The sequence below is a fragment of the Phodopus roborovskii genome, unplaced genomic scaffold (assembly GCF_943737965.1).
Source record: "Phodopus roborovskii unplaced genomic scaffold, PHOROB, whole genome shotgun sequence".
NCBI classification, from domain to species: domain Eukaryota; kingdom Metazoa; phylum Chordata; class Mammalia; order Rodentia; family Cricetidae; genus Phodopus; species Phodopus roborovskii.
The window spans coordinates 15,068,548-15,083,413 of NW_026126461.1; the positions used below are offsets into that span (position 1 = coordinate 15,068,548).

The following is a 14,866-nucleotide window of genomic DNA, read 5'->3' on the forward strand; positions in this document are numbered from 1 at the left end:
AAAAAGGAAGGAAGGAAGGGAGGGAGGGAGGGAGGAAACTTTTTAAAAGGGACTTTGGGATTTTACAAAGACTTTGAATATTTTAGAAAGACTTGAGACTTTCGATGTTTTAAAGATGCTGAACTTTTAAAATGTTTGAATTTTTAAAAACTATAGAACTTGCTGGATGGTGTATGCCTTTAATCTCAGCACTCATGAGGCAGAGGCAGATGGATCTCTGTGAGTTCAAGGCCAACCTGGTCTACAAAGCAAGTTCCAGGACAGACAAAAGCTTCACAGAGAAATCCTGTCTCAAAAAAAAAAAAAGAAAAGAAAAGAAAAGAAAAACTATGAGACTTTTAAAAGTTTCAGTGTTTTATAATGTGATATTAATGTTAGCACACCATCACTGGGGACACATCATAAAGGAAAGGTTCTAGATGAATAGCGATATGCTTTTGTGTCAAGCTGACAAAGGATCAATTATACTGGCTAGTTTTCTGTCAACTTGACACAAGCTGTAGTCATTTGGGAAGAGAGAAAAGTCAGTGAGCAGCTCCCTCCATGGCCTCTGCATCAATTCCTGACTTCCCTGTGATAAAGAACTGTAAGATTTTCTAAATAAACCCTTTCCTTCCCAAGTCCCTTCCGGCCACTGTGTTTTATCACAGCCTTGGTTGTAGAGGAGACCCCCGGGGTATGGGCGCTGCAGTGGCCAGGGGAAGAGTACCAAGGGCAACAGCAGGTTTTGTGAAGTGGAGCTAAACTGAGGCTGTGAAATAAGCTATTTATTATGCAGATGATAGAGCCGGAGAAACAGAATCCAGAGCCTTTTGGAGCCCAGAAGATAAGTGAGTCCCAGATACTACACACTGAACTACAGAACACAGATTTGGGTAAAGCTTTTTTGTTTGTTTTGTTTTTGGAGACAGAGTCTCTCTGCATGGCTCTGGCTGTCCTGGAACTCACTATACAGACCAGGCTGGCCTCAAATTCAGAGCACCAGATTCTTCCTGTCTCCTGAGGATTGGGATAAAGGTCTGTGCCACCATACCTGCCTTTAGCTTCAAAATGATTATTCTTGGTTGGTTCTTTCATTTTGGGATCAGAAGTATTTACTTTTTGTGTTTATTTGTTTTTTTGTTTTGTTTTGATTTTGTTGTTGTTGTTGGTTTGTTTTTTTTTTTTTTTTTTTTTTTTTTTTCATTTTTACAGGAACACACAGATTAGAGATTTTGGATTTTTTTTTTTTTAAGAGACAATAATGGATTGACCTAAAAGTGTAAACTAAAAAAATGCCTTTCTGCCCCAAAATGCTTTTGATCAGAGTACTGTTTATCAGAGCAACAGAACAGGACTGGAACAGGGAGATAAGGAAGGGGCCTGGCAGTGTGACCATGGGACTGAGTGTTCTCTCCTTGGAGGAGGGACCTGTGAAGACCAGGCTGCCTGCTGAGGTCTGTGTGCACTAGCCCTACTTGAAGAAGTAGGTAAGGTAAATCCTGTCCCTATCCAAGGTAGAGAGGTCACTCGTGAGGTGGCAGGAACAGCGGTGTGCACAGAAAGTGACAGTCATGGACCGTACTGATGGCGTGATGCGGAGAGACAGTGCAGGGTACTTGAGACATAATGGAAGCTGGAGAAAAGGAACCCAGACAGTCTGACTGCAAAGGGTTAGAGCAGTCACTTTAGGCTTTGAGAGAGAAAAGCGGGCTCCTCTCCCAACACAACCTCCCTTCCACTGCCCCACAGAGTCCCCACCATTTTTGGTTTCCCCTCCCCACACATTTGATGCAGTCAGAGGGCAGAGACACATAGTTTTGGGACTCTACAGTTACCAGAGCAATAAACCACATCTTGGTTTCCCAAAGTGTCCAGCCTGGAGTATTTTGTTACATAGAAACAGAAAGCAGATTAAGACTGGAACTTCCTATTGTAACTCACAGTCCTCGGCAAGGATTCCCAGTAACTCCCAGCTAACCCTATCAGATGCTGGCAGCAGCAAAGCTCACGCAGCTCCCCTTGACGTCCCGTGGCTCCCGTCTCTGAGCTTTGGGGTGAGAGAAGACCGCCCACTCTGGGTCCTAGTGCCCTTGCATTCACAGAGCCTTGCCCTGGACAAGCCTTGCATACACGTTCATCCCCATCACCCAGATGTCTCATAGAACCCTGGTGTGTGCACGCTGTTTGGTGACACACATATAGACACTAACAAGGCCACCGAGAGAGGCTCCCACCACCCTCACCAGAAGCAGGGAAGCCCTCACTTGTGTTTTAACTACTCACTCAGCTGCTAGGGAAGTAGCAGAAATCTCTAAATTGTTGTCAAGACAACCAAAGCACAAATACAAACCTGCTCGGGATCCCATCCGGAAGCAGTTTTTTAAGCACACATGCCCAGAAGAAACAGGCTCCCCCTCCCCCTCCTTGTCTCCTCTGTCTCCTGCTCTCGCCACATGGCTATGTGTGTGTGAAAAATCTGGACTGGGAAGCGCTCCACCTCTGAGGTTCAGACAGCTGTTTTTGTCCGGGATTGAAAAGTGAACTTTGGGGAGGTTGTTTTTTAAGCATCCTGTTTCATAATACTAGCACAGATTCCACAGTGTGATAGCCTGGCACATTACTGGTAAAACTGACTTAATGGGTCCTGCGTGTCCACTGAACCTGGCCCAGCATGGTCAAACATGCCCCTAATGGCAATGGCGGCTGGCTTCCATAGTGTGCCCACTGACCCCAGGGAAGGGCGGGTACTCACAGAGGCTGGCTGCAGTATCACATGTGCCATAAACATGAGAAGCCCACAGATGTATAGCAGGCAACATAAATAGACCGTGTTCTTGAGCCCTCGACTTTCAAGACCACTGTCTTAGTTAGGGTTTCTTTTTCTTTCTTTTTTTTTTATGGTTTGTTTATTTTTATTTCATGTGCACTGGTATTTTGCCTGCACACATGTCCATGTTGGATCCCCTGGAAGAAGAGTTACAGGCAGTTGTAATCTGCCACGTGGGTGCTGGGAACTGAACCCAGGACCTGGAAGAACACTGGAAGAACCGCCAGTGCTCTTAACAGCTGAGCCATCTCTCCAGCCCCTCAGTTAGGGCTTCTATAGTTACAATGAAACACCAAAAAGCAAGTTAGGGAAGAAAGGGTTTATTCGGCTTATACTTCCACACCAGAGAAAGTCAGGACAGGAACTCAAACAGGGCCAGAATCTGGAGGCAGGAGCTGATGCAGAGGCCATGGAGGGTGCTGCTTACTGGTCTGCTCCCCATGGCTTGCCCAGTCTTCTTTCTTATAGAACACAGTACCAGCGTAGATTTGGAACCACCCACAGTGGGCTGGGCCCTCCCCCATCATCACTAGGAAAATACCCTACAGCTGCATCTTATGGGGGCATCTTCTCAGTAGAGGGTCCCTCCTCTCTGGTGACTCTAGCTTGTGTCAAGATGACAAAAAAAAAAAAAAAACAGTCCATGCAATGCCAGGAAGTGTGATATACATCTTTAATCCCAGCACTTGCACTTGAACTGTAGAATGGACCCCTCATCCCCTTCTCTTTGAAGGCAGAAAACTATACCAGGTGATTCCCTTTAAGATATCCATGTTGCGGGGCATTGGTGACAAACACCTTTAATCCCAGCACTTGGGAGGCAGAGGCATGCAGATTTCTGTGTGTTTGAGGCCAGCCTGGTCTACAGAGTGAGTTCCAGAATAGCCAAGGACTATGTCACAGAAAAAAAAAAAAAAAACCTGTCTTAAATGCCCCTCTTCCCCCACTGCACAAAAAAAAGAAAAAAAAAAAAAAAAAAAAACAGCCAATACACTCAACTATCAGAGAATGTCTGATAGGCTAAAGCCAATCCAATGTGGAACACTCATCAAAAGGAACAAAGTCAGACAACCAAGTAAACAGGAGGCGCATCTGCATTCTGGAATCACGGGAACAGGTAGAGACAGTGCCACCTGGCCCACTCACACTTCTACTGGTCTCAATAAATCCTCCAACCCAAGGGCAAGAGCCTGAGACAATAGCAAAGAGTCACCAGCAGAGACCCACCCTAAAAACAGCCTGTGCCTTGCTTGAGCGGGGAGCATGTCTTCCAGCACAGACTAGCCAGCAAGCCTCTCCAGCAAGGGTAAGGCTTTGCTAGGTGGAGAATACACTCTGTCACCTTCTCCGTAACCGAGGGTAAAGCTGGCAGGGTCTTGGTCACACTAAGACTTCATGGAGGTGTGTGACATCTACAAGCACTAGTTCACCCAGAACAGATGCATGGCCGTCACCATGACAACAGAGAGGCCCTAGGATTCCTGCTAAAATCCTCACGCGACCATAGGGCTCATCACTGACCCCCTCACCCATCTTCAGGCCCTGAGGATCTCTCAAATCCAGACAGTACACCAGGGCCATAGACCCCCTTCAGGCACCATTTCATAGAGAGAACCAGCCTATTTCCCAAAAGCAGACAGAGATGCAGGCTGACTCAGAAAAGAACCAAACAAGCCAGGGAGCCTGAAGACCAGCACTCAGTGTGGACACAATTCTTCGGCTCCTTGTAATAAAATACCTTCCCATCTCAATAAGACTATAAAATGTGTAACTACCTTCAAAACCAGGATGATGCCGATGTGGTGTGATATGAAGTTTTTCAAAATTTTCATAAGTTACTTCTTTCCCTGTTACAGAATCCTCCACCCCCAGTTCAAATTCCTACCTGTAGGCCCATCACAAAAAGACAGCAATTCAAATAAGTCACCGCCTCCAGAAAGCTGGTGGAGACTGCATGTTTACAGCAATGAAGAGGGAGGGGGGAGAGATGGGGGAGATTGTCTAGTTGGCCTTGGCTCAGCCAGGCTTGCTATATAGTCTACTCTGGCATCATGGGCCACCAGCAAACGGTCACATGTATATCTTTTTTTGTTTTTGTTTTTTGGGTTTTTTGTTGTTGTTCTTTTATTTTGTTATTCAAGACAGGGTTTCCCTGTGTGGCTTTGGAGCCTGTCCAGGAACTAGCTCTGTGTAGACCAGGCTGGCCTCAAACTCACAGAGATCCACCTGCCTCTGCCTCCCGAGTGCTGGGATTAAAGGTGTGTGCCTCCAACGCCCGGTAACATGTATATCTGGTATAGTTCTCTGCCTTCAAGGAGAAGGGGATGAGGGGCCCATTGTACAATTCAACCACTCATTCAGCCCTTCCAGACCCTGCACCAGAAGACAGACCAGGCCCCCAACTTCTGCTTCTGAGCCCTTGCCACCAAGTCACTGTCCTAGTAGGGTGGACAAACAATGAAACTAAAAAGTAAGGGTGATGTCTTGGAAGCATGAGTATGGACAAAGGAAAAGGTGTCACCCACCCTCAAGAGCCAAAAATGTTTCCTATTCCATCTTTTCCCAAGGTTAATTGCCACAAGTCCCTCGTACCCAAGCTTCCTCTTCCTTCTTTGGGGCCCGACATAACTTTTAAATCTTCAAAGGCCCTTCTCCCACGGATTTGTGGAATTTAGGTCTAGACTATATTGGACAGCCCGGAAGACATGAAGTTTACTGCTTTAATACCAGAACTTCAAGAGAGAGAGGCAAGAACAGAACCCCAGTCTCCAAGGGTGAGGAGCCCAGCCAAGGCCTCCCTGGACACTAAAGACCCCCTGGGATTCCTCCCATTCCACAGCTACTGGTGGTACCCGGTGAGGAAAGCGTGGGCTCAGTTCCCAATACTCCTCCACCGAAGGGTTCACGGAAGCCCATCGGGACGTGGGATCCTAATCAACCTACAGTCATGGCCTGTGTACACCTCCACATCCATCCTCACAGACCCACTGACATTTCTTTCAGAAGAACCAATGTGGCCCTACCCTGCCCTGCTCTTTTATTTGGGAAATACTTTCCTTGCAGAGCCAGAATTGCCAACGTCAAGGGCGGTACACCCGGTGCGGATGGATGCCAAAGGCTACAGAAAACATGGCTTAACACCAGCCCTAACTTTGGAAGATTTCTGGAATTTGATGTGGGTAGCCCCAAGGAAGTGACCCCCAAACACTGAATCCCCTGGGGCGGTTTTCAAGGGACAGCAGCCCTGTGTGATGAGCAATGTCTGGTCTGGTCCTTGGGTCGCACGGGCCGGGTCTGGTGCTGTTTCTTTGTTTCTGACTGCTTCTGTTTCTTGGGACTAAGAAAGACTCATTTTGGAAGGGGAAGGGTGACGGGGGGGGGGGGTTCGTTCTACTTCTTTTCATCCACCGCGAGAAAAGTGTGCCGGACACAGAGTTCACACATAGTTCGCTCTTTCCGCTGCTCGGCAGTCAGTCCAAGCCCCAGGTCTCCCACCCTGGGCAGGAAGGATTGATTTGTTGGCTTGTTTTCCCAGCGAATAAAGCAATTGCCACCGGCCCACCCCCGCCGGACGCAGAGGAAAACCAGTGCCTCCGCGGAGTAACTTAAACATTCCTCTGGGAGGGAACCACCGTGGTGGAAGCCAGAGCCCCAGAGGCCCCGCGGGGCTGCAGGGCCCGCTGTCGTCCGGTCCTCGACAGCCCAGCTACCCTGCCCGTCCCCCAGCCTGGCGAGACCCAAGCTTCCCAGACGCGCGGGCGCAGATGGAGCGATCGGAGTCGCTCGGGAGCAGCTGGGACCCGGCGGCCGGTGCGGGGCGCGGGAAGGAGCGCGCCGGGGCCGGGCAGCGAGGGGACAAAGGCGCGCGGGAGCCGGGATCCCCGCAGGATGGAGCCAGGACTCACCCCGAGAAGACACACTTTGAGCTCCCGTATCGCCATCATGTGCTCTGGGCCGGGCCGGGCCGGGGCTCAGCAGCATCGTCCGGGCCGCAGCGCGCCCAGCCTGCGTCCAGCCGTCTCCCAGCGCTCTGGCTCGCCCGCCGCGGGGCGGAACTGTCGCCGCGGCTATTTCTGGGCCGCGGCCTCCGCGGTCGGTCACGTGCCGCCGGCCGGCTCCTCCCGGCGCGTCGAGTCTAGCCCAGCCGCCGGGCTTCGGCTCCGCCCGGCTCCGGTCGGCGTCCGCCTCGGTGGCCACCCAACACCGGACTTGCGGGCAGACCTCCCGCAATCAGATCTGAGCCCGGTCGGACACCACCTGCCCCGGGAGACCTGAACCCACGACCCGTCGCGTCACAAAGAGCCATTCGTACAGTTTATGCTGTTGGCTGTGGTCCTAAGAAGGCGCTTCCAAGTCGCTGGGTAGTCAGTCCCGCCGTAAAGTGACGGCTAGATGCAAGGAGGAGGGCGGCGAGGACCGGGATGAGTAGAGGAAAGGATCAGTTTGCCTCATCTACTACCCGGCCTTCAGATCGCTCCCTTCCAGTACTGCACTTTGCCCTGCGGTGCCTTTTTCTGTGTGTAAAGAAAGAAAATCCGAGAAGCGGTCGTTTGTTCCCGCTTCCAACACTGGCCAGAGTGAGCCTGGGAAAGGAAGGGCGCACCCTGGAGAGGAAGCCCCCTTTCCTCCACGTAGAAAACCCTACAGCTGTGTGGGCAGGAGCTCAGCCAGAGGCAGAGCTAGGATGGGGGCTGGCGACCCTTCTCCAGACTCCTCTGACACAGAGGGACGCCTTGTGAGGCCTCTTGTGCCTCGAGCCTCTGGGAGGGCTCCATTTGCTGACGCATACAAATGCTAGCTTTTATTTTTTTGGGGGGGGGGAGTAATCTAAGCTTACTGGTCCTTCTCAATGTAACCTTTATTTTAAACAGCAACAACCCGGTTTGGCCTGGGATGTGGCTGGGTTGGTTCAGTGCATGCCTGAAGCCCTGAGCCAGATCCCCTCACGTACTCCCCCATAAACCCCAGCATGGCGGGTGTTAGATCTGAATTGACCCAGGCAACATGGAAATAAAGACACAGGCTTTTTTTTTTTTTTTTTTTTTTTTTTACAGAAAGCAGAATTGTGCTTTAATAGGAATGAAGGGAAGCGGTCTCAGAGGAAGTGGTGGGGACTGCTAGGGAGGCTTGGGGCTTTGTAGGGCAAAAGAGGGATGTCAGGGAGAGGAAGTGTTTTCTGTAGATGCCTGTCCTGCAGTTTAAAGGCCCTGAATGCCAGCAGATGTTCTCATTACCCTGTTGGCTTTCTTGTCAGGCAGGTGTTCTTATCAGTATGCTGAGTCTGGAGTTTCTCGGCTCCTCTGAAGTCCTGTCTTATAAGTCATTAACCCTTCAGTGGCATATACCCTTAATTTCAGGCAGGAAGAAGATCAGAAGTTCAAGATTACACTGTGCTACCTAGAAAGTTCCAACCCAGCATGGGTTACCTGAGACCTTGTGTCAAATAAACAAAACAAAAGCCAGGGTCTGGTTGTTGTTTGGTTGTTTTGTTGCTTGGTTTTTCGAGACAGGGTTTCTCTGTGCAGCCCTGGCTGTCCTGGGACTCGCTCTGTAGACCAGGATGGCCTCAAGCTCAGAGATCCACCTGCCTTTGCCTCCTGAGTGCTGGGACTAAAGGCGTGTATCACCACCGCTGGCCCAAAAAGCCAGTCTTAATATGTATTTGGGTTTGTTTTGGTTTGGTGTTTTTCAAGATAAGGTTTCTCTGTGTAGCTTTAGAGGCTGTCCTGGAACTCACTCTGTGGACCAGGCTGCCCTTGAATTCACAGAGATCCACCTGCCTTTACCTCCCAAGTGCTGGGACTAAAGGCATGCACCACCGACGCCGGGCTATGTATTTGTTTATATATTTTATATATATGGATGTCTTGTCTGCATGTACAGCTGCACACCAGAAGAGGGCATTGGATCCCATGGAACTACAGTTATAGGTAGATGATTGTGAGCTGCCATGTGGGATGCTGGAATGTGGGAACTGGGTTTTGAACTCAGGTCCTCTGGAAGAGAAGCCAGTGCTCTGAAGTGCTGAGCTGTCTGTCTCTCCAGGTCCCCGAAGCCAGTCTTAACAAGTCACTCAGCATCTTCAATCCTCTGTCCTCTCTCATAACTTTTCACATCTGACCAATGGCTCCTTCCATTTTCCCAGCAGACCTTGGTCGTCATCTGGCTTTTACTCCTCTCCAAGCCAGATGGAAGCTACTTGACCCCGAAGTGGCCCCTCATGGTGAGAATTCCAAAGCGAGGCCCACAAACAGAACAGCTCTAGATCCCTGGAGCCTGACAGGCTTGTAATTACTTAAATTGCCCAGAGTAACAGGAAGTTTGCATCAAGCAGGTGCAGGCTTATAGAGGCCAACTTTTCTGGACTGAATTGGTCAAAAAGTAGCCGCGTGGACAGATCACACAGGTCCTATCCCGAATCTCTTCTGTGTCAGTATCTCTCCCTGATTGGGCATCCAAGGACAGCCAGTTCTGTGCGGGCAGATTGGAGACAGGCTACAGTGTCCAGCTAGGGCACAATACCTCCTCTATGTCCCGGGTTGCTTAGCTGAGGGCAACTGTTATACGAAGCTCCAGACGCTTTTGGCCAGGGCTTTGCCCTGCTTTCCCTAAATGTCCCATGTCCAGTAGGATTTGATCCTCCATACAGAAGCCTGTCCCTTCTAAAGACCATTCATCACGACCTGTGGATCGAGGAGGGCGATTCATAAAACTGCGGTGGCTGAGTAGCTGCCGAGAGGGCTATGCCCAGTAGGACATGCGCAGACAGAGCGCCCTCCTGCTGCCTAGTCTTTGTAGGGTTCCTTACTCTGCTCTTCTTGCCTAGTCTAGGTGTCTGAGAGTCACCAGTGTTTTCTAGGGTTCCCTACAAGGTCCCCTGCCAAAACTTTTCCTGTTTGTCTTCCCAGTTCCGGGACCACCCAAAAACTACCTCATTCCTAACTTACTGTAGTCAAGTTTCTTGGCGGGGCGCGGGTATTGTTTGGGGTTCAGGTTTTTGTTGCTGCTGCTGCTGTTTGTTTTGAAGACAGGATCTTGCACAGCCCAGCTGGCCTCAGACTCACTATGCAGTGGAAGTTGCTCTTGAATTCTTGGTTATCTTGCCTCCCAGGCACTAAAAATGACAGGCGTGTGCCACCACACCTGGCTTTGTTAGTTTGTCAACCAGATGTGCTCATGGGTTTGTTCTCTCCCTCACCAAGGTCTCCCTCTGGAGACTTTGACAACCAGATCCCCATGATCACATGACCAAGCCTGGGACCTGCATAAGGCTGTGGCCGGAAGGAAGGCAGATGATCTGACCGCTGTGCGACAGGATGTTCTGGGAACAATGGATCCCAAGTAGCTTCCAGGTTTCTAACAGCACAATGTTCTCTATTTTGTTCTGCTAAAGTAAGTGGACAGGCTCATTATGTTAGTAGGTGTCTTGTCACTGAGGCTCCCAAACCTTATAAGGAAGTTGGTTTAGCTCACAATTTGAAAAGCTGAAAGGCTAGCCAGTGTACACCTTTAGTCCCAGCCCTCAGGAGGCAGAGGCAGGGGGATCTCTGAGTTCTATCTAGGCCAGCCTGGTCTACAGAGCCATAGAGCTAGTTCCAGGACAGACAGGGCTACATAGAGAAACCCTGTCTTGAAGGAAAGAATAAAAGGAAGGAAGGGAGGGAGGAAGGAAGGAAGCAAGAAAGTGAGCTGTATATAACTTTGTAGGTAACAGCCAAAAGCTTTTCTCTTCAGTACTTTGTAAAATGAAAAGCCAGCGTGCTAAAAATGGCTTCCACTTTTGTGCTGTTTCAGTGTCTGGAAACCCCCTTCCCACTCCCCCACTCCCGCCCTTCCACCTCACCCTCCCATCCCCCCTCCCCTGCCCACCCCCTGCATAGGAGCCGATTTTCACAGGACATAGTCACGGACAGCCAGGGCCAGGCATTAGTGGCTCCCTACCAAGCTTGTAGCATCTTCCTCAATCTCTCCACGTGCAGAATGCCCGATGGCTACTATATGACATTCCTCAGGTGACAATAACGAGCTGTGTGCCGTCTTTCTGCCTACCAAGCACAGAGGACCTAGGGGCACATGAGCAGGCAGGCAAGCATGGGCCTCAGTTCTGAGAGTAAAGACAGGCACATCGCACCAGTACAGGAACACCAACCAGATTGCAGCGTCTCCAGCGTCCCTGTTGGCTTGGTTGGCACTGCTTGCCTCTTGCCCTGGGCTGACTGATAACAACAACACCTCCAGGATGGAATCTTAACTCCCCAGCAGGCCTTGAGACACCCTCCTCACACCAGCCTCTTCTCAGCCCATCACGTGAAGAACTGCATCATTTAAGGAACTACTCAGATTCCGTCTCTATCATAAACCCTTCTGCTAATAACGCAGTGTGAATGAAGTAGCAACCCCAAGGCCCTTTTCAATGACTCTGGGGATAAACAGACATGCATGTAATTATCTGGCCACATGAGAACTTAAGGGACCTCTGATTTTAGAGGTTTTAAAATGATCTGAAACACTTTAAAGCCTTTCTATGGCTCGTCTGGGGCAGTTTTCAAGTAGGACCTTCATCTGCTTTATGATGGGTGTTCAGACAACACTAGTTTCCTGTGGCACCCAAGGGTCTAGGAGACCACAGCTTCAATTTTCATAGCGTGGTCTCAGTATTGTGGGATATTGCTTTAACTAGGCAAAGATGCTGCTTTACGTTTGTTTATGCTGCATTTGTTTAATGATGAAAGTTTTACTGCTTTGCCTGCCTAAGGAACCTGATTGGCCCTAATAAGCTGCAGGGCCAATAGCTGGGCAGCAGAGGGACAGGTGGGGTTGGTGGGCAGAGAGGATAAGTAGGGGGAGGAATCCAGGCTCAAGAGGAGAGAGCTGGGAGAAAGAGGGAGGAAGAAGGGGAGATGTCTGTCACACCGAACAGAGTAAGACATACAGAATGAGAGGAAAAAAGCCCTGGGGCAAAACAGACGAAGAGGAACAGTTAAGTTATAAGCGCTATCGGGGCACTCGTAAGATGAGGCTGAGCATGCCTAACTAGTAATAAGTCTCCATGCCATGATTTGGGAGCTGGTTTGGTGGTCCAAACGAGAGCTTGCCACATCTCAGAATCAGGAGCTATTCGTGCAGTAGGATTATGGAGTCTCCTAAGCAACAGAAGATCATTCATCGCAGAAGATTCTGTACGGGATTCTTCCAACAGAAAAAAGTAACTGACCAGTCTTTACAATCTAATGGGTGAAAAAAAAAAAAAAAAAAAAAAAAGAATTCCTTCCAGTCTTTAAAAGCTGATCATGTTTCTCGATTCGAGAAGTTCTTGTTTGGACCGTACCAAAGACAGAAGTAGACAGATAAAGCCTGACTGCCGGGTCCATCGGAATGACACAGCAGGTAAAGACACTTGTGCCAAATTTGGCACCTTGAATTCAGTCGCTGGAACCCATGGTGGAAGGACAGAAGAGACGCCTGCAGGTTTTCCTTGGACTTCGTGAGCATGCCACAGCATGTATGTATGCGCATGAGCGCACACAAAGACATGTACAAAAAAAATCAAAGTCATCTCTGCAGGAACACAGTACTTTAAAAAAATACCTTAGCGAAGCTGTGGCGTCTTGCCCACATACGCTGTATCAGGAAGCAGAGAACGAACTGCCAGTGTTTCACTCAGGACCAAGGAATGGTGCCCCACATCTAGGGCAGGCCTTGCTCTCTGATAAGCCTGCTCCTGTAATCAGGGAAGGGACAGTATGCTAGTAAGCAGGACCAATTGCGGGCAGGACTCAGTTCCAGGGCCCCGTCTTTCTCTTCCGGCGCCTCCCTGCCCTGCCTTTTTTTTTGTTGCAGTATATAGGGTGGAGCCCAGGGCCCCGGGCATATGCTGGGCGAGCATTCCAGGACTGAACTATACTCCCAGTGAACACCCCTCCCAACCCTGTTCCTTAAGCTCTAGTGCTTTCTACATTGCTCTGAGTGAGCAGGGTCAAAGATGAATTCTGTAGTTCTTCCCACCTAGCCGGGGCATCTCACACATCCTCTGTAAACACTTAATTCCATTAGAGAAACCAGAGTGTGTAAACGGCAGTGCGTGGATTCTGCAACAATGTTAATTTTCTTGATGCATTTCTTACACTCTGTTCTTTCCTTTCTGCTCTCTCTATGGTGATTGTCCTCAAAACCAAACAACTGCCACCCTGTGGGGTTCAGCTACAGGGGCTTGCTAACAATCACCCCAGCCTGGCTTGCTGACCGCTGCACTCCCATACAAGGAGGTAAAGGAGGGCCAGGCCCTCACCTGTGTATGCAACACTGGCCTTATTTGCACATGGTCTTGGGGCGGACCTAGAGTTTTTAGGCCAGGGAAGACTAAGGGAAGGAGGGTACCATAGAGATGCCTAAGGGAAAGCCTTCATCCCTGCAGGGTAAAGGCCTTCCAGGTGTGACGTGTCAGGGAGGGTAGCCACACCCCTGTAACCTCCTGCCTATGCTCTGTAAGGAAGTCCAATAAACTCATGGATTCCTCAGAATGAACTTTGGCAGAATACTGCCTCTGTTTGACCTTGGGCCTGAGGAGGAGGGGTAGACTTTGCTTAAGTTCCTCCTAGGGAAGGACTTTTAGCAATACTTCCCTTCTTATTTTTGGTATTCGAAAACACATATTCAGGAAAAGCAAACAAAAAAGAGATGATGGGTTTTTGGAAAACAAAAACTCAACTGTGAAAACACAAGGGAAGGCTAAAATTTCCCATTGGGGAACATCCCATTGACTGGGAGATTTAACAGGGCTCCAGGAGGAGCACTGAGCAGAGAATCAAAAACGTCCGAAGGATGAGAACAATTTCAAACATTTGCCTTCATGAAATTAAAACCACGGAGACGAGGCCTGCAGTATGGAATGACAATCCCAGTACTTGGAAATGGCTTTGCTAACGGACAGCATGGTAACCTGGCTTCAAACACAGAAACAAATCTCAAGGCATTATTTTAAAAAGCATTTTTATCATGGCTTTCTCGTTTTCTGATGAACAAAATCATTTTAAACAGTAACTAGTGGATATGACCAAAGCATTTATTAAATATGTATGAAAATGGCATAATGGAACCCACCACTTTGTATAATGATTATACAGTAATAAGACTTTAAAATAAGGGCCAGGCATGGAGGTGCACATCTTTAATCCCAAGTATTGGAGAGACAGATGCAGGCCAATCTCTTGAATCTGAGGTCAGCATGATCTTACATAGCAAGTTCTAGGCCAGCCAGAGCAAGTATTGAGTCCCTGTTTCAAATAAACCTCTGCCCCCCAGCCCCTTTATGAAGAGATGATACAAGGCCTGAGGGGTTAGCTCAGTTGGCGAAGTGTTTGCCTTGCAAGCATCAAGACCCACATTTAACCCCCAAAGCTCCTTTGTGGTCTCAGTGCTGGGGAGGCAGGTCCCTGGGGCTTTCTAGGAAGCTTACCCCTAATGGTGACTTCAGACCAGGGAGAGGCCCTGTGGAGGGATGTGGGAGGAGGAGAGGGAGGGAAAGGAAGAGAAGCAGAGGGAGGAGAGGAAGGAGGTAGAGAGAGGCTGAAAAACACCTGAGGTTTGTCGTCCTAATCTGTGAACTCCCAACTCCTTGTTATTTGAATTCACAAAAGAAAATTCTGCGACGAAAAGAAACGCATGTGTAAGTTTGGTCTTTTCTATTTCAGAAGTTAGACACATTTTGGAGCTAGGGGTCTAATTTTTTTAGTCTCTTGGCGTTTGAATTCACGCTATACATTCTCTGTGTTATCTGTTGTTAAGTGATGTATCCAAAGGGGAGATGCTGAAGTAGCTACGGATAACTCTTTTTCTCTAAGAAGATTTATGCATTCCCGAGGATCTGATTACACGGGTCTGGTCCTCCGATGTTTTAAAAACGTCAATATATAGCCTTTATTAGGATCACAGCACAGAAAGGAACGCGCTGAGCATTTAAAAATTCTCTCCCTTTTTCATATCTGCAAACTGGCATCAAGTACGGAGGTCGGTGTTCCGTTGCCCCGCTTCAGGGCAATGCCATCTGGAGACCTTGCA

The 14,866-nt window shown here is 49.1% G+C and overlaps 1 protein-coding gene across 1 annotated transcript in view; it reads right to left on the bottom strand.

Annotated features, from left to right (window-relative positions):
* The window catches only part of Rab31 (RAB31, member RAS oncogene family), a 94,626-nt gene extending 87,630 nt beyond the window's left edge, over positions 1-6,996 (bottom strand). Inside the window, exon 1 of the mRNA XM_051190886.1 lies at positions 6,715-6,996. Coding sequence (XP_051046843.1) covers positions 6,715-6,753 — 39 coding nt within the window. The 5' untranslated portion in view covers positions 6,754-6,996. The remainder of the gene's footprint in view (positions 1-6,714) is intronic.
* Between the last annotated feature and the right edge of the window lie 7,870 nt (positions 6,997-14,866).